This window comes from Mycetomoellerius zeteki, unplaced genomic scaffold (assembly GCF_001594055.1).
Source record: "Mycetomoellerius zeteki isolate Tzet28-1 unplaced genomic scaffold, Tzet1.0 scaffold221, whole genome shotgun sequence".
NCBI lineage: Eukaryota > Metazoa > Arthropoda > Insecta > Hymenoptera > Formicidae > Mycetomoellerius > Mycetomoellerius zeteki.
The window spans coordinates 1,416,954-1,443,770 of NW_017257184.1; the positions used below are offsets into that span (position 1 = coordinate 1,416,954).

The 26,817-nt window shown below is 34.9% G+C and overlaps 1 protein-coding gene across 4 annotated transcripts in view; it reads left to right on the forward strand.

Moving 5' to 3' along the window:
* dpr12 (defective proboscis extension response 12) overlaps positions 1-23,996 on the forward strand; it is a 214,707-nt gene extending 190,711 nt beyond the window's left edge. For all 4 annotated transcript variants that reach the window (XM_018448518.1, XM_018448516.1, XM_018448515.1 and 1 more), the window contains 2 exons: positions 9,185-9,395; positions 23,183-23,996. In XM_018448518.1, the coding sequence (XP_018304020.1) occupies positions 9,185-9,395; positions 23,183-23,295 (324 nt within the window). In that variant the 3' untranslated portion in view covers positions 23,296-23,996. The remainder of the gene's footprint in view (positions 1-9,184; positions 9,396-23,182) is intronic.
* The last annotated feature ends 2,821 nt before the right edge of the window (positions 23,997-26,817 follow it).

Here is a 26,817-nt window from a genome sequence, read left to right on the forward strand (position 1 = left end):
ACGTCGATGTGCATGCGCGGCGGAGCACATATATATAGGGGCCATTCGTAGTGATGTGCAATGTGTGCAATGTATATAAACCCTGGCCATGGCGTCCTATGTGCATACGGTAAAAATGCACATAGCGAGTGCGGCAGTATCGCGAAAAGGATACTGGCTGCGCACATAGGCCAAGGTAAGTAACTCGGTTTATCTTTAACCAAGATCACCGTCCGCTGACGAGCTTTACGGCCGCACCGAGAGCCCGCGCGCCGCATTCTCGGGCAAACATCTCTTTTCACTTTCTCGGAAGGGGCTTACGAGAAACGAGAGGCAATGCGGAGGGTGCCAATTTGCGTCGCGTGAAAAAAATTACGATCTACCCTGTGGCCATTGCTAGAGTCGGAGTAGAGTGCTCGTTGGATGCGTTCGCAAGCAGAAAGCTGGATAATGTACAGTAGAGGCTCCGGTGAAAAATTTGCGAGAATTGTATTCGAATAAATCCAATAAATCGACGCGTAATTATTTTTTGTACTAATTACAATTATTATACTACCATATTTACTAGGGATGTCCTGGATATCCGAGAAGTATCCAGTCTTATCCTACTCTTTTTTACTATCCAGCCGGGTAGCCAGATATCATTAGTATCCGACAACAAATCCGGAAATTGTATATTGAAAGTTCACGTCATTGATGTCGTCAAAGTTGACGTCATAGAATTCTATTCTTTTCAGCTTAACTTCTTGCACAATTCATCTTCCTTTTTTTTCTTTTCACGTTGGGGAAATAAAGAAAATTATTATCGCTATTTTTCCCTTGCTTTCCTTTTATCCTTTTTTTTAAACAATGGAGAAATTGTACCGGATATCCGGAAAACATCCGATATCTGGTCAAATAATTACTCTACCGGATGTGCGATCGGATATTGAATATCCGGTGCTACATTCTTTTCGGATATCCGACATCCGGTATCTGGCAATTTTACGATCCAATTTTACATCCCTACTCTATTTGCAAGAAATTTTCTTTTATCCTATTCCATTAAATCGTATATATTTAAAGAGATCTGCTTGCTTAAAGGCCTCAAAAACTTTTGCAGTTAAAACGAGATAAATGTATATTCTGGCATTGAAAAGAGAAAAAGATATTGAGTGCAAAAAATGCAAGTAACGTGAACAGATCTATAAATACAGAAAAGATTTCAGTAAAGATGTGCAAGAATTTGGACAGATCTATACGCAGTTATTTTTTTTTTTTTTGCGATATTTGCAACACTATCACTGTTTACAAGAAATTTTTCCTTACATTATTTACAATAAATCATAATAAATACAGAAAAGACTAATAAAAATGAACAAAATTACACTCGAACAGGTTGACATGCAGTTATATTTGCGATATTTGTAACTATTATGCTATTAGCAATGCATTTTCTTCTACTGCACTTGCAAAATTTATTTCAATAACAGTAATAATTGTTATTGAAATAAATTTTATTAAAAGAGAATAATATGCGAGTTTGTATAATGATAGGAAGATAACGTTTTATAATGAAATTCTTTTGCACATTGAAACAGCTATTTATGATGAAAACAACAGTGCTGGAAGCACGATGGCATTGATTTTACGTCAATGTTGTCGATAACATTATTAGGGCACGTAACTGAGCGAACTGTAAAAAGGATATTGAAAGTTTTTACTCATTAGTATAACATAATCAAATAGCATTCACTCCTTAATTAATATGAGTGCAATAATGAAAAGATGTTTCATTATGATTCATTCAGTTAAATAACATTTATTACCAAAATTTGGCAGAGTAGAGATACGAATAATTCGCGAAGGATTATACCACCTTTCGGTATACATCAAGAAATTGAGTCGGATATTATGATGTAAACGTATTTACATTTCTGTGCTCGAAACCAGCGTCGTATTATTTTCCTAATGAATGCCAAATGTCGCGTTATGATGTCGCAATGTTTCCCTTGCGGTCGCGATGGACTGACTCGATTCAACAATGAAGCGAGGTGCAGTAATGACAATTACACTACGAGCGAATACACTTGACACCCAAATGACGCCAGGCGTGAATTATCTTGGAACGCGTTATTTCGCTGCAACGGGTCATAAATAATAATACTGTCAGGATACTGAAGAGCACCTGCTAATGACGGTTTTTGTCTTCTACACGAGCAGACGCAAAAATCGATAATGTATAACGAAAGGAGTAAAACGAGATAAGATCTCACATTTCCTCTTTATAAGGTATCTAATTTAGTAGACACATTGACGTAATTATTTTTATATCATTTCATAATATTCAAATCGACGAGATATTCATGCCTTTATAATTTAATTTGGACACATTGACCTAAATATCTTAATATTTCATAACATACTTCTTCAATCCTCAGAATGTTCAAGTATTTTAAGCGAAAGACACTTTTTCAAAGTTAGATGAAAATCCAAGAAACATCACGATTCAAGTGTTGTTAAATGCATGCTAAAAGCGGATTGCTAATTGTGCAGCGAGAGATAGACTATTTTAACTGACAGAGACGAACTATTTCATTAATAAAGCCTGTGCTTGTGTCGTGTTACTCTATTTATCTCGAAAACAGAGTCCGTTGCTGCCCGCTCGTAACAACGTGACACACTAGTGTCAATTGCATCGCCAACATGCGCGTCATGCAACCTAGCAATTAACCCTGCACGCGAACTGCTTAGAATCCATGTACTTGGAAATTCGAAACTGTGTACTTTAAGCGGCCATTAACGTGAACGAGACGTTCGTTATTGGCTTTCGTATTTATGGAAACCGCTCGGCTTTCTCGCACAAGCCGAGTGAAAAAAAAAAGGAAGAAATTCTTAAAGTATTTTACTGTATCGACATCGATCGACGTTCCGAATTAATGTAGCGATTTAATATTTGACCTGCATGAAAGCAAGTTCTGAGTGTCGTTAAACCAAATTAATATCTCACTGCTTCAGATATTTCTCTAATTAAAATTCTGTATCAGCCCATCAACAAGTTTCCCAGATGTCTCAGAATCCTTAAGTAGAATTGGATATTTGAAACTGGTGCATTTATTTCATGAAATTGAACGAACAATTTACACTTCGCCGATTTACTTAAGATTTGTATTTACGTTAAAGTCGGTTCAATATTTTGTAAAAGTCGATCGAGAAGTTGCGTTAGGAAAGATGTAAATAAAACGCTGTTTGAAAACGTATTTTCCTCATAATAAAACTTTTAGACGTAAAATTATTCGTTTAATTAATATAATGAATTCATTAAAAAGCGACGATTGTGAATTACATCATTGAAAAATATTATAACGTCACGCTCGTCTCAATGTCAGAATTATCGTGATTGATCGCATACCAATTCTACTACGTTTTCAGCGTCGAGAGATAGATCCAACATATCGCAAAGAGCATACCCGTAAGATATGCCATTAGAGATTCCTCTCTTGAATACTCCATCATGTCAAATAACATCACATGAAGTACGTATTAACTCATGAGAGAAGAGAAAATTTTCTCGAAGGTACCCATTTTGTTAAATAATTTTGCAATTACTTTGAAAAATTGTATTTTTATTTATTTATTTGTTCATTGTGGTCTGTTACAACCTGCAGCTTCCTTCTAAATGCCGTAAAATCCGAAACAGGCGTATCTCTCCTTAAGAATTTCCTCGATAGTTAGATCGCAGGAAGACGCTTTACCTCTATTTCCGATATAAGAACAGCGATGGAACAATGGAATCCGACATTCTCGAAGGTATTTCTCTCAGAGATGTCGGCTCCGCCGTGGCAATTGATCCTTCGTGATACCAAACGGACAGTACGAAATTTTACGAAAGCTTCGATATGGAACGAAATTACGAGATTTTTTCCAGCAGAGCAGAATGAGAGACACGCTGACCATTTTATAGCGCCGTCGATGTACGAAATTGAACTGACTTACGATGGACAACGGACTTTATAAAAAATTCCTTTCGTGAGCTGAAGAATTTCTCGCAACGGCACGTGCAAAGTCAAAGCCTACTGTAATTAACTAATAAAAAGCAATGTAATGGAAAGTTGTATTTTCTCACTTACAAGAGAAGTTTCACAACTGTCCGGAACCGATTTGATTCTCCATGAAATATGTTGATAAATACGAAAATCTAAGAGACACGTATTTTTTAGTGAAACACCCCTTAAACATGAGTTAGCGCACGTATCAAAAAATTCGTGTCTCTTAGATTTTCGTGTTTATCATAATTCATGTTAACATATTTCATGGAGAATCAAATCGGTTCCGGACAGTTGTGAAACTTTCCTTGTTAGATTTGCGTCTGCAATCCGTCGTTTGTTTATTCTTTACCGATGTTTTTCTCATGTTTGGAACAATCGCGAAAGTAAAGGGAGCTTCATTTTCTCGGCAAAAGATGAAAAGAGGTGGGCGCGCTTGTCGCGCTTCGTTCTACTTACCCAACGGATTGGTCCATTTCTACTTAGTAGAAACTGGCGCTCGCCGTCGAGTACGTTCAAGTTTTTTCCACTAGCACTGCGAGGGACGTGATTCACGCAACGATGTCAGCTTATTTTACTGAACGACGTAAACGCGGCCACTCGCAAAAAGGAGAATGGAGACTTTCTAGACTAATGTAAATCTCCATTGTCGAGGAACGCTTGATTTAGGTGTAACTACTGAGATTTCATGTTGTTTGCCACAATTCATCCATTTCTACTTTACGTCGCGCGTTCATTACTACAATTAAACTTTTTAAAGAAACAACAAAATTCTAACAGTATATTATTAGTGGAAATAAACATAATCAATTACATAAAAAAACGCAAATACTTTTTTCGAAACATTGTAAAAAGCGTATTGAAAAAATGTTACAAATGTACAGAGATTGACAAATTGAAATGTTCGATGATACATTTTTCGTTAACTGCCAGAAGTGTAATATGATTATTAAACTTGTAATATGATACGCGTATGAGTCTATTTGATGCCCAAAAATAACAACAACTGTGTTTTCAACCACGAGGATAAAACCATATTTATTAAACTGAAATTGGTACCTAAATTTGTGTACAATATCTCGTAAATCCAACAAAACGAAATCTATTGATTTATCTACGGTAGTCTCTATATGTATACATTAATCCCATCGATCACGCGCGATTTCATATGTACGTTTATTCATAATCGATATAACATTAGTAAATCATTCATTGTTTATAAATTATGACTACTTGTAATATCATCGCGGTATAATGCAAATTTATGCAAAACCGGACTTGTTCAATCTCAGATGTTTGCATTCGTTTTATTGACATTGTAATTCACATTCATATGACAGGAACTATCGCTTGTCTTACATTATGCATGCACTTTATGCATACCGCTACCGGGATAAGTAGCGGCGTAATTAGCGTGGTGTTAATAGTTTGTACTACTTGTTTGATACAATTCGCTTTCTTCTGCCGTGTAACTCGCATTGCCTCGTTGAAACTCCACTTTGTCGTCTCGCGAGAACAATGGTATAATTTATATGATTTCCTAAAAGCACAAAGTGAATACAGTCAGCGTCTCTGGAGAGATTTATTTGCCTCTAGCGGCATAAAATCGACGATAATATTTCAAAAAGCTCGCAACATCCAACATTATTGAGTTAATTACACGATAATTTGCTGAAATATCTTATAAAAAGGAAGAGGAATTTAACACGCAGTATGTCTCATCTAATAAGAATAGCGGAAATATATGAGTCTATATGGAAAGAACTCAAAGAACAGTTTTGCGCTGAAATATCTAAAAATTTAGCTAAATACAGATCTGAAAATAATGTTATTGGATTATTAAAATAATTATGTAGGACACCCATAAGCTGGTTCCTAAAATGTCAAAATATTTTTCAGCATTGCTGATTATATTTGAACGTCCTATATATCTATAAATGTAATTATTTTAATGACTCATTAAAATTATTTTCAAATCTATATCTATATAGCTAAAATTTTAAATATTTTAAAATAAATCCATCTTTCTCCCTTCCTGCGCCACAAATCACGAAGATGTTAAATAAATAAATATTAAATTAACAATTTATTCAAATAATTTGTATCATTGAAAGCTATATTTTTAACTAAATGAGAAAAATAATTATTAAATAATTTTTTAACTCTTATAACCATGTGCGTCAATTTAATTTCATTCGATAATACAAAAAACGAATTTTAAAAATTTAACTAGGTACAAATCTGAAAATAATTTTGTTAGACCGTTGAAACAATTAAATAGGACGCTCAAGCAGTTGCTAAATGTCAAAACTTTTTGCAGCACTGCTCATTATACTTCAGCGTTCTACATAATAATTTTAATAATCCAGCAAAGTTATTTTCAGATCTGTATCTAGCTAAATTTTTAGATACTTCAACAAAATTATTCTTCCCATGTACATTCGAAATTACATTTCTAACCATATATTCATGACGTATTTCTGTGGATTTCTTTTTCAATTTTATTTCTACCTTTGTGCACCAAGCGCACCTTGTTCATCGACGCAACGACGTACAATAATGAGAAACAACGTTTCTTTGATATACACACTCTCATTGTATATATCGCGCAGTGGCGAGCATTCGCTGCATAACAGTTTGAGAGGAACATATTAAACGGAATAAAATAATGAGTGTTTAGCATAGATGAGGAATGCGTGGCCTCTGACTCCTGACTTGCACTTGCTTTGCCGGACAGAACCATGAAGCCGAAAATCCTCGGGTATCCCGCATCCTCGTTGCTCGTACGCTACGGTTTCGCGCGTCTATTCTTCACCCGCTTTGCGGCTCGACGCCGCCACCACAATATGCACGCATCCGACGTTACAATAAACGGATGACGAGCAGTATCCCACGTGTCTGGATCCCGCAGCTACATTGGGCGGAAATTTATACGCTATAAGGCGCACACGCCGAATCCATATATCCAGTTACTAACGAGACAGTACAAGCAAGCCGCTAACAGTTGCGTTAAATAAATTTGTACGTTATTGTTTTATACTGAAAGAAATGTTACTGTATATAACAATTCATTTTGTTGATATGACTAACAAAAATTTTCTTACTTTTTTATTAAAAAATTGTGTTGTCCAAATTTTTGTTACAACAAATTATTTGTTATTCTAACCAAATTTGTCGTTCTGATCAAAATTTGGTTATTCTAATCATAATAACGAAATTTTGGTTAGGACAACACAATTTTTTAATGAAAAAGTAAGAAAATTTTTATTAGTCATATCAACAAAATGGATATACGTACCAAACATTTCTCTCAGTGTACTCGAGTAAGTATTTACATATTTTACGAGATCGTGCTTTTTTAAATACAGTATTAAAATGTCGCGAGACGCGATATTCTCATTTAAATTCTTAATGGAAAAAAATAATACAATTGTAATATCCTTAACGATACACTGAACCAAAACTGTACGTAAATACAATAAAATATTTATTGAATTATGAAAAAATAATGAAAATTGGTCTAATAAATGCTCATAATGAATTAGATTATAAAACTATTACTAGAATTCATTGCAAGAATGAATATATAGTTGTATAAATGAATCCAGTTATTGTATCAATTAACTACATTAAGTCGGACATTGATTAACGATCATTCATTGGACCAAAAATGAACAAAATTTTTTTCAGTGTATATTCATAAACTTTTGAAATAGCTGCATGCGAAACATTTTTGAGATAATGTCTTATGTAGTAAGAAAACGATGTTGTGTGGCGAATAAGATATGTTGAAGAGAGTACTTTGGCGCAGCCTTTATTCTCCGCACCTTTTACATGGTTTCGTCATCGCTCAACATATTGCGAATTTCCTGACGACGTTGTAGTTGGAAGTTTGCGAGTATTTGACCTTAACAACACACCATTTCACGCACCTATCCTTCCTGTATTCTATGACACGACAGGGCCACTGTAAACGTGTATCCGGCGTTATAATAAACGTTGATGGGCCTCATTGCTCGCAGCTACAGCTAAATTCCGCGCGCTCGTTCAACGAAACCCAACCTATTATATAAACTCGTGTTTTTGCAACCAAATTCCCGCGCACGTTTAGCCAAAGCCCGCAAAAGCAAATATTAAATTCTCGCAAGTTGACGTTTAATTATTTCAAGATATATCTGACATACTTGCTACATAAACGTACAAAGTGTCTCAAAATCATTGTTATGATAACGTAAAATTGCTTCTTTTAAATTATGTAAAGAGCCAATACTTTTTCAATTAAAATTTATTTTAACAAGCACTTAATTGTTATATTTCTTAATATGGATATTAAATTTTGTACGTTAATTATTTAATATTAATTAAATATATCATATATTTTCTGTGTATTTTTAAAATTTAATTTACCATAAATTTTTTAATTCTATTTTCTCGTATCTCCTAATATATATTAATGATGCTTCAATATTAATATTATATTTATTAAAAACATCTGCTGAATTTTGAAACTTAAAATATTGATGAATTTGTAATTTAGGCTGTAATTTAACATATCTTAACAATATAGTCTTTTTTTTCTTTAATGTTACATTATGACAACTACGTAAACGCCAAAGTTTTCTTTGTACTTTTATTTCTAAATAAAACAAACAAGAACACAAGATGCGCAGGAAAATATTGCGATCCTAGTATATGAATGTTGTGTTATATTAAAGCATCAATTCAAGCGTCAACTTTATAATGAATGTTAATGAACATTATGGGGAAGGGGATTCCGTTTTCACGCTCACGCGCTGTAAAATCAGTTCATCCTTCTTGTCTATCAAATATTAAACAAGAACGAATGATGCTTACATGCGTTGAAAGCGCAAAACGGAACGCACTCTAAATATATAAAATAACCCAAAATAAAGCTTAGTATAAATGAAGCTAACAATAAGTCTTTCAACATGTAATCGTTCTGCAAAAAAATAAGCAAACAAAAGCGCCAAGACCGCAAAACGAAATCCTGTCGGCGCTCATGATGCCCAGTACAAAGACGCGTTATTCCGTCGAAAGAAAACCTCATAACGAATGTCACGGGCCGATGATTCTCCGGTCGTTGTCTTTGTGCTGGGAAAAATTTGCGCGTTAAATCTCATGCTTGTCAACCGACGCCATTCTTCTTCTATCTGCTCTAGAGCCCGACGCCGCCGCAATACGTGTTCTGGTATCACAATAACCGGATGATAAACTACGACACCACGCGCGGCAGCGTGACCGTACAAACCGATCCAGGACCAACTCAAAGCCGACTGACGATTCGCCAGGCAGTGGAGACGGACACGGGCAATTACACGTGCAGCGCCTCCAACACCAAGCCGGCATCGATCTTCGTCTTCGTCACCGAAGGCAAGTATAAGCAACGTATTTCGTACAAAGCGAACTTCCTTAATCAATATAACCCCATCGCGATTGTCCCAGCAGTCTCTTAACTACCTTCTTCGAATGAATACCCGTAATGATCCTCGGACGAACAAAACTGAAAACTTGCTTCAATCCAAACCGATATTTTATAGACATTTGATAGATTATATTCATCTCAAACTATTTTAAACAGATTTTTAAAAGATTCTCATTGATTATTTAACTACATCGAGATATTTAATATTGAAATTGCTGACATTTCGAAGAAAGATTAGGTACATCAATCATGATTTCATCAAGAATACATCGGCTCGACTAAAATCGTCAGAAAGCCTGACTGGAGAAAAGATACGTGATTTCTAACGGAATTTTCTGAGCCACGTGAAGAAAAGAAAATCCACTCTTAAATTAAAAATGTCACCATTCTGATTGAAAGTATTTATTCTCCTCGCTATCCAACGTTTTTCTTATGTTTTTCTATATGTTTTTAAAACCTTTTCCATAATTATATATAACGTCACACACATACCATAAATATATGTTCTGTAAAGAGATAATACTTTAAATAGAAAAAGGAAACTAGATCTAATTTTAATCTAACGAACACATACTCACACGAGAACTATACTACAATAATAAATATTTTTAGGCAGAGTGCAAAGATTTATAACAATGAAAATCGCATTGTCCACGAGGGGACGTGGAAACAAAACATTTCCCAAAATTGCCTAACGTCCTTGTCCCAATAAAAAAAAAAATACGTTTATTTGACGGCAACATCCCAGATTCCGCTTCAACACACAGTTCCCTTTTTCCGATGCGAGTATTTCTGTTATTTCCACGTTTTGCACACGTGGGTTGTGCGTGGAGTGTACCAAGCGCCGTTACCGCTTATTGTACGCGCGCGTGACATGCACGACGATGTGCGTGCGCATGAAAGAGAACGAGTCTCCTCGGTCCTTCAACGATCGATCACTCGCTGCCGCCGGTCACCCTCCGATGTGTATATATAGCGCGATTTAACCCCTTTCTAACAAAGGCTTGCGACTGGAGAAGAAGCCCAAGGCTCTTAGGCAAAAAGCGGTCCTTGTCGGCTCCGCGTCGTCGTCGGAAAACTTGCGCGCACGGTGCTCCGTGATGACTTCAGCGGCGCCCGCAATTTTAAGTCCGCCAGGATCGCCGTGGTAATTGATGTGAAAGGATGAGGACAGAGTCGCGAAAATCTTAATTGGATTACGAGAAACTCGGTCGGCCGGAAGATTTATTATGCGGATATATATACAGAGAAAGGGGGAGAGAGAGAGAGAGAGAGAAGGAGGGACGGACGTCTCGATCCGGGACCCACGCTTTTGCGGACTTTTGATATATGCACGTCGCCAGTCGTGAAGAAATTGTGGATCTCATGCGATCGTAGTCGCGATTAAACGTGAAACATTACGTTCTAATTACACCGGATAACTAGCGTATATTCGTGATATGTATGTTAAATTTAGTGGAATTGCTTGAATGGAAAGCGTCTTGTTTCTGCTTGAAGGCTGTTTGTATCTAAAGTTAATATTTCATCTGTCATACAACAAATTTTTCAAGTGTATTGATTGATTACAACATATAGAATTTCTGGAAACTTGAGAACTATTTCTATAGCCAATCAATACATTTGAAAAATTTGTGCGACAAATGAAATATTAGCCAGGCTGATATTTCATGTATCATATGTCAAAGCTTTTGAAGTCTATATTAATTGGTTGCAGGACAAAGAGGTTTTCTTTCTGTCCTATAGCCAATTAACACGCTTAAAAAGTTTATCCTACGATACTTGAAATCAACTTAATATGGCAATAGAGGGAGAGAGAGAGAGAGAGAGAGAGAGAGAGAGAGAGAGAGAAGGAAGAGAGAAAGTAAATGGAAGAGCAATTATCTTGCAATGCATTTGATTTTTAAATTAACGAGTGATGTATCGTTAAAAGGACCCTATGTGACGCTTTACACAGCAAAATAGAGCGGTTTCCGTCGAGACGATTGAATGAGAAATCGGTACAGCTCTAGCCTCTTAACGCGCGCGGAGTCGACACGCGAGAAGCGGCGAGTCCATCGCGTGCGTGATAAACCGCTATATGAACGTCCCTTCTGTTCCGCGAAGTACTAAGCTTTCAGGTTAAATTTTGAAGATATGGACTCCATTACCGCGGCACCGACGCACACCGGGACCGGTGCGAGTGTTCGCATGTACATAGAGAGCCGCGCGGCGCGCATCCCCGTAATTCACGGCCCCGGGAACATATGGAGCGACGCTTCGCGTCGTAAATTACAGTAAAAGTGTGCATGCACCGCGTTTCGGAGGAGACACGTATCGCCGATGAATGTTGCAAATCTGACGGTCCGTGCGCAACGTTGCGCACCATGAATTTTGATATTCGAGACACAGGAAGAAGAATCCGCGCGAGCGCACCCCGCTATCTTTTTTTATTTTTGGTTTGCCTCGTTTGGCAAATTTACGACGGGATTATATCACACCGGGCACTCTCCGGGTGCAATGATATATCGATAGGCCAGATTAAAGCGGTCCACAATATATTAATGACGAACGGTGACGTAACGCCAAGTCCAGGACAAATGCGGCCGTCAATGTAGGCGTCGCGACGTCGTGCTATTGTCGAGTCTGCTCGCGATGAAGTCGTGCGATGCTCCTACCGTATAATTAGCAAGAGTTTTTTTTATATGACCTATTCTTGTAACGAGCTATTGCGAAATCCTTCTCTTTCTTGCTATAATTTTAAAATGTGTAAGACCGCAGAGGTATTTTCGTCTCTTTTTGCGATCTAAATTATTTTTCACAAGTGAGTATTTTATCTTATAAATTTAATTTAATAATAAACGGCGAATCTAATATAAATCAAAGAAATTTTATTATTTAGAGAAATTGATGGAGGTTTAATATAATTTGTTGATTATATCTAATGTTTTGATTGGAATGCTTGGAGAATTGTGAGAAAGATTATCATAAACGGTCATTATGTCTAGCCCGATATAGGACAGCAAAGGATTAAACGACTTGAAAATGAACACGTTTTTTGAACGATTTTCAGTACCTTTCCGTTTAAGTCACACACTAATAGTTTTGCTTAGAGACTCTCAAATAAAATTCTGCTCACATAATCTTTTCATGAGATAAATATGACGGAAATGGCTATATATTACAGAATGTGTAGGATCAACCTTATATGATTTACTATACATATATACTTTACAATAAAAAGCCAAATTGTTGTTATGTTTACCTCGTGACTAGACTTACTAGAAGATCTCCAGCTTATTTATAGCTTATATCTTATATTATTATATATGTATTTTAAACATAATATCAGGGTGTCCCATGAGAATGTGTTGAAACTAATCAGCTGTCATTTTCGAAGGTATTCAGTTATTGAAAAAACAAAAATTGAGGAGCTGAAAAAAAAGAGGAAAGTCTGCGATTTTTAATGAGTATAAATAAAATTTAACAAAATGTTTGCGTATCAATTAATTTTATTGATGAAAAATATGCTCATAATCCCAAGGAGTAATTTTTTCGGAGGGTGCACCATCTGAATTTGTCACAAAACATAATTTTTTTACGAAAGCTCGTAAAAACTTTTTCGAACATATCGTTTTTAATATTGCTAATAACTTTTTAAATAGCTGCTACTAAATCTGAAGCTGTTTTTCAATCTTATCTGCGATTTTACATATAATTTTAGCGCTTACTTGATTTTAGCATAATTTTTCATCAATAAAATTAATTGATACACAAACATTTTGTTAAACTTTATTTATATTCATTAAAAATTGCAGACTTTCCTCTTTTTTTCAGCGCAATTTTTATTTTTTCAATAACTAGATACCTTCGAAAATGACAGCTGATTAGTTTTAACACATTCCCATAGGACACCCTGTATAATAATCTATAAATTAATTATTATTAAAAAATACGATATAACAATATTCTTACAATATGATAATTGTATTATACATAATATTTAATATTTGAGCATTGATATATAATACATTTTAGGAAATATTTTATAATAATGTTACATGTAGTGTCGAAAATATCGGACGGAAAATTCAATATGAGGCACATATTATCTTCTGCAGCAAGGAATTCGAAGTGAGTTCGGAAGACAACAATAATTTCACTTTTGTTCGATGTAACAAAAGTAGAATGTTTTTTTCGCTCAATATTGCATAATTTTTTTTAATTTTCATACGATAATGACTTCCATCCGGATTACAAAATTCTTTTCATATCCTATACAGAAACTTCGTTGAATTACTCGCACACACTCGACATCTGCGTTTCATTATAGTGAAGCTTAGTCGCGTAACGTCACGACACCGACACATATCTATTTCACTCTCGCTCGCGACGCGAGATGGAAGATTAATTATTACGGGCACGTGATAATGAGATGAAATCCTCGCTAGCTACAGGGCGCGTTGCCTTTTGGCCGAGATTTTTGACCCCGTTGCGAGAGAAGCGTCACTAGGGTCTCGACGGATGTGCGTTAATAGCGAATTAATAATAGCACAGCTCTTAAAGTATGAACTATTCGGTTATACCCAGGACATTTGAACCAGGTACAATTATGTGTATAAATATTGCTCACAAGATTATTGCATTTCCTGATACTACACGGCGTGGCTGTAATGATAGATCGTCGTAATTACCAGTTAGCTATTCCCGAGCTGGTTAACTCACTGTTCCATCCGCTCTCGAGTTATTTTGACCTACTCGTACGGAGGAACGTCGCAAAATCGTTAATGAATACTATAGAACTTGAGACATCCGGGAAATTCGCGAGCTTTCGCGCGCAACGCGAAAGCCGAAAGAGGGAAAAGGGTAGAAGACTCGGTGTCGCGATAAATTATCTAAACGTTGCGCAACGCCGGGAGTAAATTGGCTTAGCGCGGCGATACTAGATCGCAATCTTGTTAAAGACGGGCGGACACACCTTTCCTACGTCCTGGAAGAGGGCACGTTAAACTCAACTTCTGAACTCGACGAAGCCCCGCAGCGATTCCCCGGTTCTCTTCTCCAGTTGTCATCAGCTCGTAAACCGGTGTTTGCATCTAATGCGTGTATATTGCGACTTTTGTCTTTTCTCAGCTAACCGCGAAGATCGCTCGTAAACTCTTATTTGCGCTTTTCTGCCAATTATAGTGCTTATAAATGATCCACGTTGTCGCCGCGATTTCTACGGCGCGGGCGGCTCTACCATAGTTATTCAGTGGACGATAAAAGCTCCGTAAAACTAGCAAATAACTCGTCTAATCTTTATATACATCGAGAAAAAACATTTATTAAATTTTAATGAATATTTCTTTGAATAGTCCTAGCGGAATATTTATTTACGGTGAATAAATATTTAGATAAATGAAAAAAATGATAATTAAATCAAGTTAATGATTCTTGTATTTAATAAATGTGTTTATAGGTACTTAGTAAATATTCCGCTAGGACTATTCAAAGAAATATTTATTAAAATTTAGTAAATGTTTTCAGTGTGTAAACACAGCCATCTAAGGCCGGCCGCACACATTCAAGTAAACTTATATGTTTGCGCAAGCCATTTGTGCAAGTTTATTTGAACGTTATATAACAGAACTAATTAGAGCCTAAGGTCGGCCTATATATTATATACAATATATATATTATATATATTATATATATATACACAGAATGAATCATACGTATTAAAAAGTTTAAAAATTTCTTGAGCATTTTCCTGGATGAAGAGGAAGAACAAATGTTTCTTAAGACGCAAATATTTTATTATTGAAATAATGCATACGAATAAATTCGAAATAACGATCGAATATTAAATCAGTTGTGCTCAGACATGTATGAAAACTGGAGGACACTTTGTGCATCTCTTGTAAACAAAAAAAAGACCCACCTGTAATATTTACATAAAATAAGTTTTGATACTATTATTATGTTCATTATTTCAATAACGAAACATTTGCAACTTACTCTGGATCTACAATAGAGTTTTAAGCCATAAGAAATGGACGAATCATAGTCGATTATTCTCCTCGAATTCTACTGTAATTGGTCAATTTCTTACGATTTAAGGCTTAAAGCACTTATTGTAGATCTGGGGTTACTATTCATAAATAAATTTGTCCATCTTTTTTAATCAGAAACAAGCTTATGAAAGTTTAAAATATACTTATGATTCATGCTGAATAAAATACTTTTTTAAATTTCAGTTTTTGGTTTACGTTTTCAAGTAAGTTCTTTATATAAGCTACTATATAAATTACTATATTATTTACGTAAACATATTTTTTAGGATAAAGTGATATAATTTTGAACATGATACAATTCTGAATAAACTAAGATTTGAAGATTTTCAAGATTTAATACCCTCTACACAATGAGATTAGAAGATTTAATTAAGCTTAAAGGGGAGGGAGGGTAAGTACTAAAGTGGAAAGAATCAAATTTGAACCTCGAAAATTGAATCCAAAGTTGTTCAGAATTATTACCATTTTCGAAATTGTATTACATTACTCTGTACATATATTGCACATAATTTACGCGAATAATCTGATCTAATTTATCAATCAAAATTCTGTTAAAAAATGTAAATTGAATAAAAAAGAAAATTGAAGCAAAACAGAAATATACAAGAAAAAAAGCAGCGTAATATTATTAAAGGAGAAAAATATATGAGGGTATTTAAAAGAATATATTCGTGATATCAATAGTAGAGAGAAATGGTAGAAAATAGATCGTTGAAATAAATGTAGAAAGCTGCTTGGTCTATAACGACTTCATTTTATATAATAGCGGCGAACATAATAAAATTAACTTCGCCCGCGGCTAGCTCGCTCTTGCTCTTTTGAATTTTGAAAATGATTTTTATAAGTGATGCGTATTCTTTACTGATGTTCAGGCATTTCTTTCCGATTTACAAATGTTGCCCCAAAAATAAAAATATACATAATTTTGCAGAAACATTTTTGATGAATGTGAAGAACTAAAAATTCCGCAATGCAACCGGGAAGATAAATCTCATTTCTTGCAAGATGCAAAATAGAGTGTTTTTCTCGCGGCATAATTTATAAAGAGAGATAATAATCCGTATTAGATGAATAATATTTATCCATCTTCATCCTTTTAGTTGATAGAGCCGTTTCGTTTCATCATGAAAAATGTATGAGCTAGTGAGAATTTTTATTAAACGGTTCTCGCTACGAGGGGATCGGAGTATTAAATCCTCGCCGGGTTGTGCCAGCTGTTTGTCATTAGGTTTTGAAGGTGTCTTTACAACCGATGCACGTAGGCCGTAAATGCTGAAATGCACTCTCTGACCCAAATCACGATTCCCACGTAGATTCTGAATCATGCATCTGAAGCATCGTGTTATTTTTATGAACATGCTACGCGATTCAGTGAATATTCCCAATTATTTCGATACATTCTGATTATCGTTTCTTTGCGGTTTGTTTAACTGGAGAATTTTTCTATAGAAATTAAAATGAAATGATATAATAAAATATATACATAGTATACAAAATTTGTATACTGTTTGTAAATAAATTCTTTCAAGGTTTAATGTTAGCACTAAATAATAAATGTATACATTAATAATATAAATGGACGAGAAATTAATTACATAAATATTTTATAACTTTACGTTATAGACTTTATGAATATTCTGGAACAAGTCGAGGCACTAAAAGCTTCTTATAAATATATAAGCCGGAAGTCATTAAATTCCGCAATCAATGCACGTAATTCTGTAAATGTTTGAATGCACTTCGATTTAATTGACAAAGTTTGTGCAGAATCTTATTCACAGACCAAGAGCTATTCAGTTTCCGCAATCAATACTATTGGCTCCAGTGGATAAGTTAAGCTCTCCGTCATTGTTAATCATGCACGCAGTCAGTTCGATCGCAAAGTTACAACTCACGCAAAAATAATCAATACGACAGCTTACATTATAAATAAAACCTTCCTGTAGTGAATTCTCTCCACAAAATGTTCAGAAAATTCAACTTGCAATGTTCTATTTGTACTGGGGAACAGTTTTAACTTTCTTCCGCGAAGAAACGACGCGTATAAAAGAAATCGTAGAGACATTTTTCTCGTAAGATCATATTTTTAGATTTCGAGGCATCTAAAAGAAGCAATTTAATGACAAAATATACCCTGATATTATTATGGCATGTTAATATTATACGGCAATTTTTTTCTCGCTGCCAAGATAAATTTGTTAGGGTAAGCTATACGGGCGAAAATATAAAAGGGCAAAAAGCATCGTCGGTCGGCCACAAGCGAGACATGACGATGTTTACGGCGTTAACCAGCCTAGCCGAGTGGCTCGTATTTGCGGTTTGACGAGTATGGGAAATAACTCCGTTTAACGGCGGGTCACTATGCTTCTATTTGAGAGGAAACATCATCACGGTCTTCCCAGGATTGGCGCAAAACCGGAGCAAATATCGGCCTGTGGTTAATTAACCGCGGAAGTTTAATCAGTGAGAGTGACTCTATAACTCTGAATACGAAATAAAAGATAGCATACGATCAATAACGGGATATAAATCTATTCCAATGTTAGAAACTGGCATGAGAAAAGTACGATGCTATTCTTAGCGAAATATTGTATTTTTTTATCCTTCGAAGTATAACTTGTCTCGCTTATTCTTAAAAATTAGATATAAAATCTCCACCTTGTGCAAAAAGATCTTTTAGGTAACTCTAAATTAATTAATTTGCGATTAATTTATGAGAGTTTCTTACTGATAAAAATTACTTTAATCTTTTCATAAATTCGTAACTTTTGTATGTATGAAAATTATATTTTATATCAGTTACACAAAATTAATTATTATCAATGTTTGCATTTTTCTCGATACTAATTTTCTCTAGATTAATTTTCTACAGACGCAGAATACACAGAACACGGTGGAAATAATTAGAAAATCATTCTATTAACGACTGCAAAAGAGAAATTTATCTTCTCGTAAACCCCATTGTTTATATGCAAAGCATAGATACGAAGATATTTCGTTTATTGTTTTGAGAGACAAAAAAACAATAAATGATGCCTCTCTGTACTGTGCTTTGCATATAAACAATGATTTGCGAGAAGATTAATTTCTCTTTTGCAGTTGTTAATAGAATGATTTTCTAATTATCTCCACTGTGTTTTGTCTGCGAAAATTAATCATATTTGTAGAAGATTAATTGTATAGAGAGAAAAAAGTTAGCTTTGGTAAAAATTAATTTTGTAGAACTGATACGAAATATAATTTTCATACATACGAGAAGTAAACTTTAATTTGCGAAGAATGACTTCGCGTGAAATTTGTTCCTTTGTTATCGATAACTGCACGCCCGAATACATGGATACGCAGGCGCATAGTAGGCTCTGTGTAATAGCAGTACAAAATACATTTTCGGAAACAAACGCAAAGACCAAGCGTCTTTTGTAAACCGGCGAATAGATGAAAGCACAGCATTCACACAATAGACGCCTTTATTCCGCGTGAAAGGAGAAATCGCGATAGTCTCAGTTCAGAGGTGCAAGCCCGAAATAAAACATTGCCCGTGGGTTAATTAGACGCGAACGAATTATAAGCTCCTTATAATGCGTGCACACAAATCACATAACGCGTGCATCTCCGCCGTTGCCTCGTATCGATGAGGAAAAATTAACCAAATCGAAGAAAATCTATATTAGAAACTCATGCGAAAAGAAATCGATGTCCTAAGCATTTTGGAAAAAAATACAATTATCAAAACATTCTGTAAGTTAAAGAATTTCCATACGTATTATACAATAATTAGTAATTTATTAGAGTATTTTATTAGAATCTCATTGTTAATAATACAGACTTTCCGTAATTTAAAACGGTTGTTTCTCGACGGAATAAAAACCTTATTTGTTGCAATTTTTTTAAGTATACATTTAAATATCCAACATATGGATTAGAGTTTATTTTGCCAACTAAATCTTTTGCCTTGAATTAAAATTCTGGAACAGCTAGTTGGCTACTGAAGGCTGCTTGGATGTACGTCAACAAAAGTTTTATTCTAGCATACTTTAAAATATTCCATGACATACTTTATATTGTGACTAACAATTAGTGTGTTTTACGTATTGTAACCTACTTTAACGTACTTTGACCTGCCATCAGCAGTAATAAATAAAATATATATCTAGTTTTTTCTGATTAGCAATGAAATTGGTTTATTAATATAATATTATACATTTATATTTTGAGAAATATTCGTATTATTTATTGTATATAATATAAACGTTTTTATAATTTTATATATATATATATATAGAATTTTAAAATAAAGCAATGGTACAGAAACTCTATACATATTGTATATTGTAGTTATGTGTATCTGAAAAAAATATTTGTGTAAAATTATACATGATTATGCTGGGTTTTATCCGACCCATTAACGTTACTTAAATGACTGGAAAATTACATAAATATTTAGATAATTTTCCAATCATTTAGATAATTTTACAATCATATTTAGTAATGTTACATGATTATGCTGAGTCGGAAAATAATTCAGCATAATCATGTAATTTTACACAAATATTTTTTTCAGTGTAGGTATGTGTGAGTATATATGTGCACCAAATCTATTCAACAATTCTCGTATTTTTCTATTATAATTATGTACATACTAATTTCAATCCGCTCAGATAATAGTTTTTGATAAAGTAAATATTTTCTCGACGAGAAATTTGCGAGAAACAATGTAGATTAAGTGCTAAATTACTTTTCCTCCAATTATCAATGAATTCTTATACTTTGAATATTCCTTTTCTCTATTCATTAAACGTTCTCCATTTCAGACTTTTATTTACTCGAAGGAAGAAAAAAGATGTAATCGAATAAGAATAGATTGACATTTTAGTCGTGCCAATTTCTTTTAGCAGTTACCTAAATTAGATCTGAAATAAACACTTGTTTAATGTAAATTTAATTGATCAATTATAATTAAATTATGTACTACACTTTATCTGAAATTCCTATCATCTAAAGAATTTTTAATTTGATTAAAGTCATCATTATGTTTACAAGTTACTGTACAAAAATGATATTTGGATCATAATACATACACATGTGTAATAAACATATAATTTTCCTTCTCACAATTATCATTATCACTATTAAATATCTCGATGAATAAACAATTCATTATGTTGCGTACATTAAGAATGAGACTGATGATAAGAGCGTGATATTGATTGAAAGTAGTTTCCTCGTATCAATACTAATTACATACTTGTCACCCCTCGATTATCTCCAATCTCCGTAACAACGAATTAATATCGGCACACGCTATGACGCACGCGATATTGTATAACACAATTTATAATATACGGCATATATCTATTATCAACATTAATTATTCCGCGGGATAGCTACGACGCACGGCGTGAGTAACTACGACAGTAATTAGCTCAGTAATCCACGGCGTATTCTGTGCAGTTCCACGGAACACAGCGCCGCACGACGCGATGCGTCGGAGCGTTGGGAAGTAATTTTGTATGCAACGGGAGACGCGCCGGCCGAGTCCGTGGGAGTCCACAATTTCAATTGGAAATTATAATGGAAATCTACGCCCAGAATTTATTTCGAATCCTCCGCGAGTCGCTAATCCGAGTGAAAGAAATCCGCGTTACACAACGACGGTCCACGACACAAACGATGTTTACGTCGTGCAAGGAAAAAAGGGAGATCTCTACGAAACCGTCACAATCAACTGCCGTTCGATATCAATATCAGGATTTGAAACGAGCGTCAGAAGAAAATGCAATTTCTCCTCTTTATTCCTTGTTTCTTTGGTATGTTCGACCATAACGATCGGCGTAATCCGATATTACAATATGGACTGATACATGCATAAAATGTAATCGTCTGTATACGGGATGTTTCTTGAGTACTGTTCAATATTTTAGGAGTTGATTTTTTAGATTTTATGATATGAGAAGAAAAGTACATGTGAAAATATGATCTCAAAAGCCTCGTTTCAGAGAGAGAGAGAGAGAGAGAGAGAGAGAGAGAGAGAGAGAGAGATCTAAATTTAAACATTCTATAAAATTATCATTTTTTTTATAACTTCTAAACGAAAAAAGTTTTCTTCAAAAACTTCCTGATACCTAAAAAAGTAAGATAATCGTGCAATAAATAGACAAAGTATTACCTTAATTTTTACTTACAAAATATACATTTAAATTTTGCCTGATGCTTTTGAAGGAATTGAATTTACAATTAACATAGAATGATTTATTTAATTTAAAGATATACGTATTCATAACAAATTCGATGTCAATACCTTGAAAAAATTGGACATAAAAATTAATTTATTTTTAAATTGTTTTTCATTTAAAAGCTTTTAAAAAAGCGATTTTATTTTTCATATTCTATATCTCTGAAATATGTATGTAAGAGACTCGAGATCATATATTATATATTCATATCAACTTTTTATTATAAAATGATCTCAAAATCTTTCTAAAATATTAAACAGTACTTAAAAAAATATTTTATATGATATGTATCTCGCGAATATTAAAAGCAGAAGTCCCGAGCGCATTAATAAAAATTCACCTTTTTATTTATCATATAAATCTCTCAAAAGTTAAACTGATTCCACAAAGTGTGAAGTAGACAAAATCAACGAAAGTAAACGCTTTAGTACTAAAGTTTAAAAATTTATAAAAAACGAAATTGATCGATTTGGCTTCTGAGAAACTACAATGCATGCCCGATATAACGAGGGGATAACTTAATGTAATCATGGAACAAAGTCCTCGAAATCATTATAAAATTCATATAAAATCTATGTATAATCCGATAATTACATATGCAACCACGAGAAATCATTATACAATATTAAATAAAGTCGTATATTTTACCAAATAATTTCATATGTAGTGAAAAAAATCATTTGTAATCAGATGAAATCATATGAAATCATGTAATCTGTAAGACAATATTTCAACTAGTGATTACCCCCTCACGATATAATTTTTAGTTCGACTTCTGTAGAGATTAAAATCCGTGTTAATCCGAATATTGAAATTCCGAATATCTGAATAATAAGACGCATGTATCACGCGGCGCTGTACGACTCGCATTGATCCGTCTTGACTTTCGTTCGTCCAACACACATACACATACATACATACGCGCGTAGCGTGGTACGTTCAATATGAATAATGGATTCAAATCAAACCAGCCGTTTAGCGTGAAAGCGTGTGCCGCGGATTCGCGTCTGTTTGCATATGCGGATTTAATCTGCGTAATTTGTGTAAGTCGCCTTCCGATCGCTCTCTCGTGCGAGCGGCTGAAAGCGCGCGCGTGACGGAAGACGCAATTATTAAATAACAGGCAAAATGGTAACGGGAGAAAGAAAGAATAGAGGGAACGAAAGAGAGCTAAAGTGAAAGATAAAGAGATGGAAAGCGCAATCGCTTTATCGCTGGTTGTACTCTCTCGGCTTTAACATGTTGCAGCGGCAACAACAAACATGGTGCGCCCACGGCGGAAATAACGCTCGACTTAACTTACAAGAGATACGCCACCGTTTCCAACGGGAACGTCCCGTCGTCGCGCGATATACCCCTCGTCGATGTGTACTCGATTACCTCGATAACGGGGGCACCTCGACGAATAACGCCGATCGATTTCGGCAACCGATTTACTAACGGATCCACCTGTCTCTCTTGCCGTTTCAGGTGACAAGATGGCAGCGATACAACGTCGCAAAACGTCGGCAGCGAAGAGGAATCTGGCGGGCGTGCTGGTACCGGTGGTACTCGTCGTAGCGGGCGTCGTTTTAGCGCGATAAGCGTTTTACTTCGAAAATGTCCATAACTATTACGTCATTACTTCCGTTTGTGATAGGTAGGATATTATCCTTCCCCCTCCTCTTTTCCCCTCCGGGACTTTATGGTCCGCTCCATCCTCCTTCTCTTCTTTTTCATCTTTTCCAGTAATCCCCCAGACTCATACCCTCTCCCATCCATTCCTCGCGGGTCTTCTTTCCTCCTCAAACCATCCTCCCGTCTTCCATTCCACCTTCCAACCTCCCTCATCCTCCGCTCGTCCCTCTTATTCCTTATTTACTTTAGTCGAAGTTGCCGCCGGCTGGACTACTTAGATATGCGAGATTTTCGTGGAAGATTGCGCGATTGCCTGCTCCAAGTCATTACGCGCGACGCGCATGCGACTCGAATTATGTAAATACTGCCCGGGTCGAATACGCCACGACGAAGCGGATTACGTTAGGCAAGGCCTGTCCAACTACCGGGGCACCGATCTGCTGATCGTCCATTTTCGACAGACCAGATTTCAGGCCGATCGGATGGAAAATTCACGCGGTCAGTGCAAACGAATCGATCGTGTCGCTAACAAGATGAGACTATGTATCTCGGTAATCGAAATAATTGATTAGGTGGGTTCCAAAAGCACAGACCTGTAGATGTGTGCATGTGTGATACAAGTCGCTCATATCCGTTATAAACACTGCCGTTCCTTTAAGAACATTTTACATTACTTATATTTACAAATGGTACAGCTGTCATCCTCACAATTTTAATTCTTGTACTTGTGTATCGTGGTTTCGAAATTATCGATTCAAAAAAAATGACCAAGTAGCATGTATGAACCGAGATTTGATAGTTTTTGGAAATGTGTCGCTCAAGTGATTTTAAACAGAAATCACCATTTGATACAAATCAGAGTTAGAACAGTTGAATAAAATTTAGTTATTCGAAGATTATTTGCATCAATAAAAAACAAGTGACTGGATTCTTCGTTTATTTCAAAGAAATAACATTCGGCTCTCAAGGATTGGGGCTCTCTTCGGATATAAATTGCACATATAATAACGACTTTATAAGATTCACGATTTTACAGTAATATAAACGACGCAATTTTAATCATAAGATAATGCAATAGCATGAAATTGACTGGTTTGTACATTATTGTAAATTAAATAGATAGACTACAGAAGCTATATTCGATATATTTTACAATTTTACATCATAAAAACAATATATTTAATAATAATAGTGATTGATGCGATAGTACTGCGACCAATTGACTTTTGTCACAAAATTAATTCGAAATTATAAGTTAAAATCAAATTATAGTTTTGCATCGACTATTTACAACTTGTCGAGTCGTAGTAGAAAAAGCATCTGCTTGCGAGATGTCTACTCATCTCGTTAAGACTGTAATAACTTCGTAAGTATTTCAAATCAATCTGAATGTACCGCAATACGACTTCTTTCCATTTAAATCCGCTTGAATAACACATTCCCACGAAGTCTGGAAAATTTCTCTTGGGATACACAAACAAGAAGAATAAAAAGGGGTGAATACATTCAGAAATACCAGTCAAAACACGAAAATTCACGTTGACGCTTGAACGCGATTGCGAAGCGTGCGTTTCTGCTCACGCCACAATCTTACGTTTTTCGTTTCTATAAAAATTGTTATGAAAAACTGTTCCCTTTTACAAGCGAGAGCGCGCGTCTCGTAGAAGTCGCCCGCTCTTTGCGACGTCGCGTCGTGACGGCGCGGGCGTTGCGAGATGGAGATCGCATCGTCGCGTCGCACGAAAACGCGTTTATGGCACGACAGGATGTTGCAAGAGTTTATTGCACGCGGAACAAACGCGAACAAAGCGCGGTACGTACAGCAATTCCGGAGCGTCGCTCTACCGTCATTAAAGACCATCATTAAGGCGTCTCGCGGCGGCGTTGTTACAAGTTATACTACTGGATGAGTCGTCCGCCTGTCGTTACATTCGAAGAAGCATCGGGAAAAAGATTGTGCGAAGTGTTCTTCCGCGTTGTTACTTTTGCAGAATTTATTATTACTTTTCAATTAAAACCGTAACTTCATGAATATTTTGAAATAATCTGAATACCAATATCAACGTAAATAACTTTTTGTTGTTGTATAATATAGCGAATTCGTTTTATAATAATGATTAATAATGAAGATAGCTGCCTTCATTTTGTAATAAAATTGATAATGAAAATAATTGTCTTTATTATATATAGATCATTGTTAGAAAATAATCTCGCTATACAATGGAAAAGTTATTTACTTTTAGCCACATTGGCATCGAAAGAGCGTCATCACGTCCGTTGCCGAATGTTATTTTATTATATACGGTAATTATATGTACAGGGTGTTCCATGGGAATATGTTGAAACTAATTAGCTGTCATTTTCGAAGGTATTCAATTATTGAAAAAACAAAAATTGCGCTGAAAAGAGGAAAGTCTGCAATTTTTAATGAGTATAAATAAAGTTTAACAAAATGTTTATGTATCAATTAATTTTATTGATGAAAAATATGCTCATAATCCCAAGGAGTAATTTTTTCGAAGGGTGCACCATCTGAATTTGTACAAAAACACAATTTTTTTATGAAAGCTCATAAAAACTTTTTCTAACATCGTTTTTAATATTGCTAATAACTTTTTAAATAGCTGCAAGCTGAAGCTGTTCAACCTTATCTACGATTTTACATATAATTTTAGCGCTTACTTGATTTTAGCATAATTTTTCATCAATAAAATTAATTGATACATAAACATTTTGTTAAACTTTATTTATACTCATTAAAAATTGCAGACTTTCCTCTCTTTTTTTTCAGCGCAATTTTTGTTTTATCAATAACTGAATATTTTCGAAAATAACAGCTGATTAATTTCAACACATTCCCACGGGACACCCTGTATATGATGATAGATATATTGCATAATTTCTTAATTATGAAGTACACGCGTAAATATTTGCACGTCCTATATAAGTTAAAGAATCACCATCAGCTGAATATTGAACAATCGACGTTGTAACGTATGCTGCAAGAATCGAGCTAAAATAGCTCTAATTTTAAAATTGCAAGCGAGCGTTACGTCGTCCCTCTTGTCATTGAGCACAATTCCTCTCGGTGCCCTTACAGATTTGTTCTTTTACTTATTCATTATTAAAGTTCTGATCTATTATTCATCTAAAGTTCTATTATTTATCTAAGTTCTAAATTAATTACACACTATTACGTACAAATACATCAGTATGATTAAAATAACACTGTAAGAGACATCATCACGGCATTATTAAATTCTTATGCATAATGAAACTCAATTATGCTGAGTTATGAATAATGAAATCTACATGAACTGATCTGTTATTCTAAACTATTTCGATTTTACGAAATTAGCATTATCATTGTTCTCCTAGAAGTATCGGAGGTTCGTAGTTTTGTACACAAGATTTTTCAAGCGAACGAATACACGAATTTAAGGTATGCATCATTGAGACGGGTTGTTACGATGCTGTATCAATTGGGC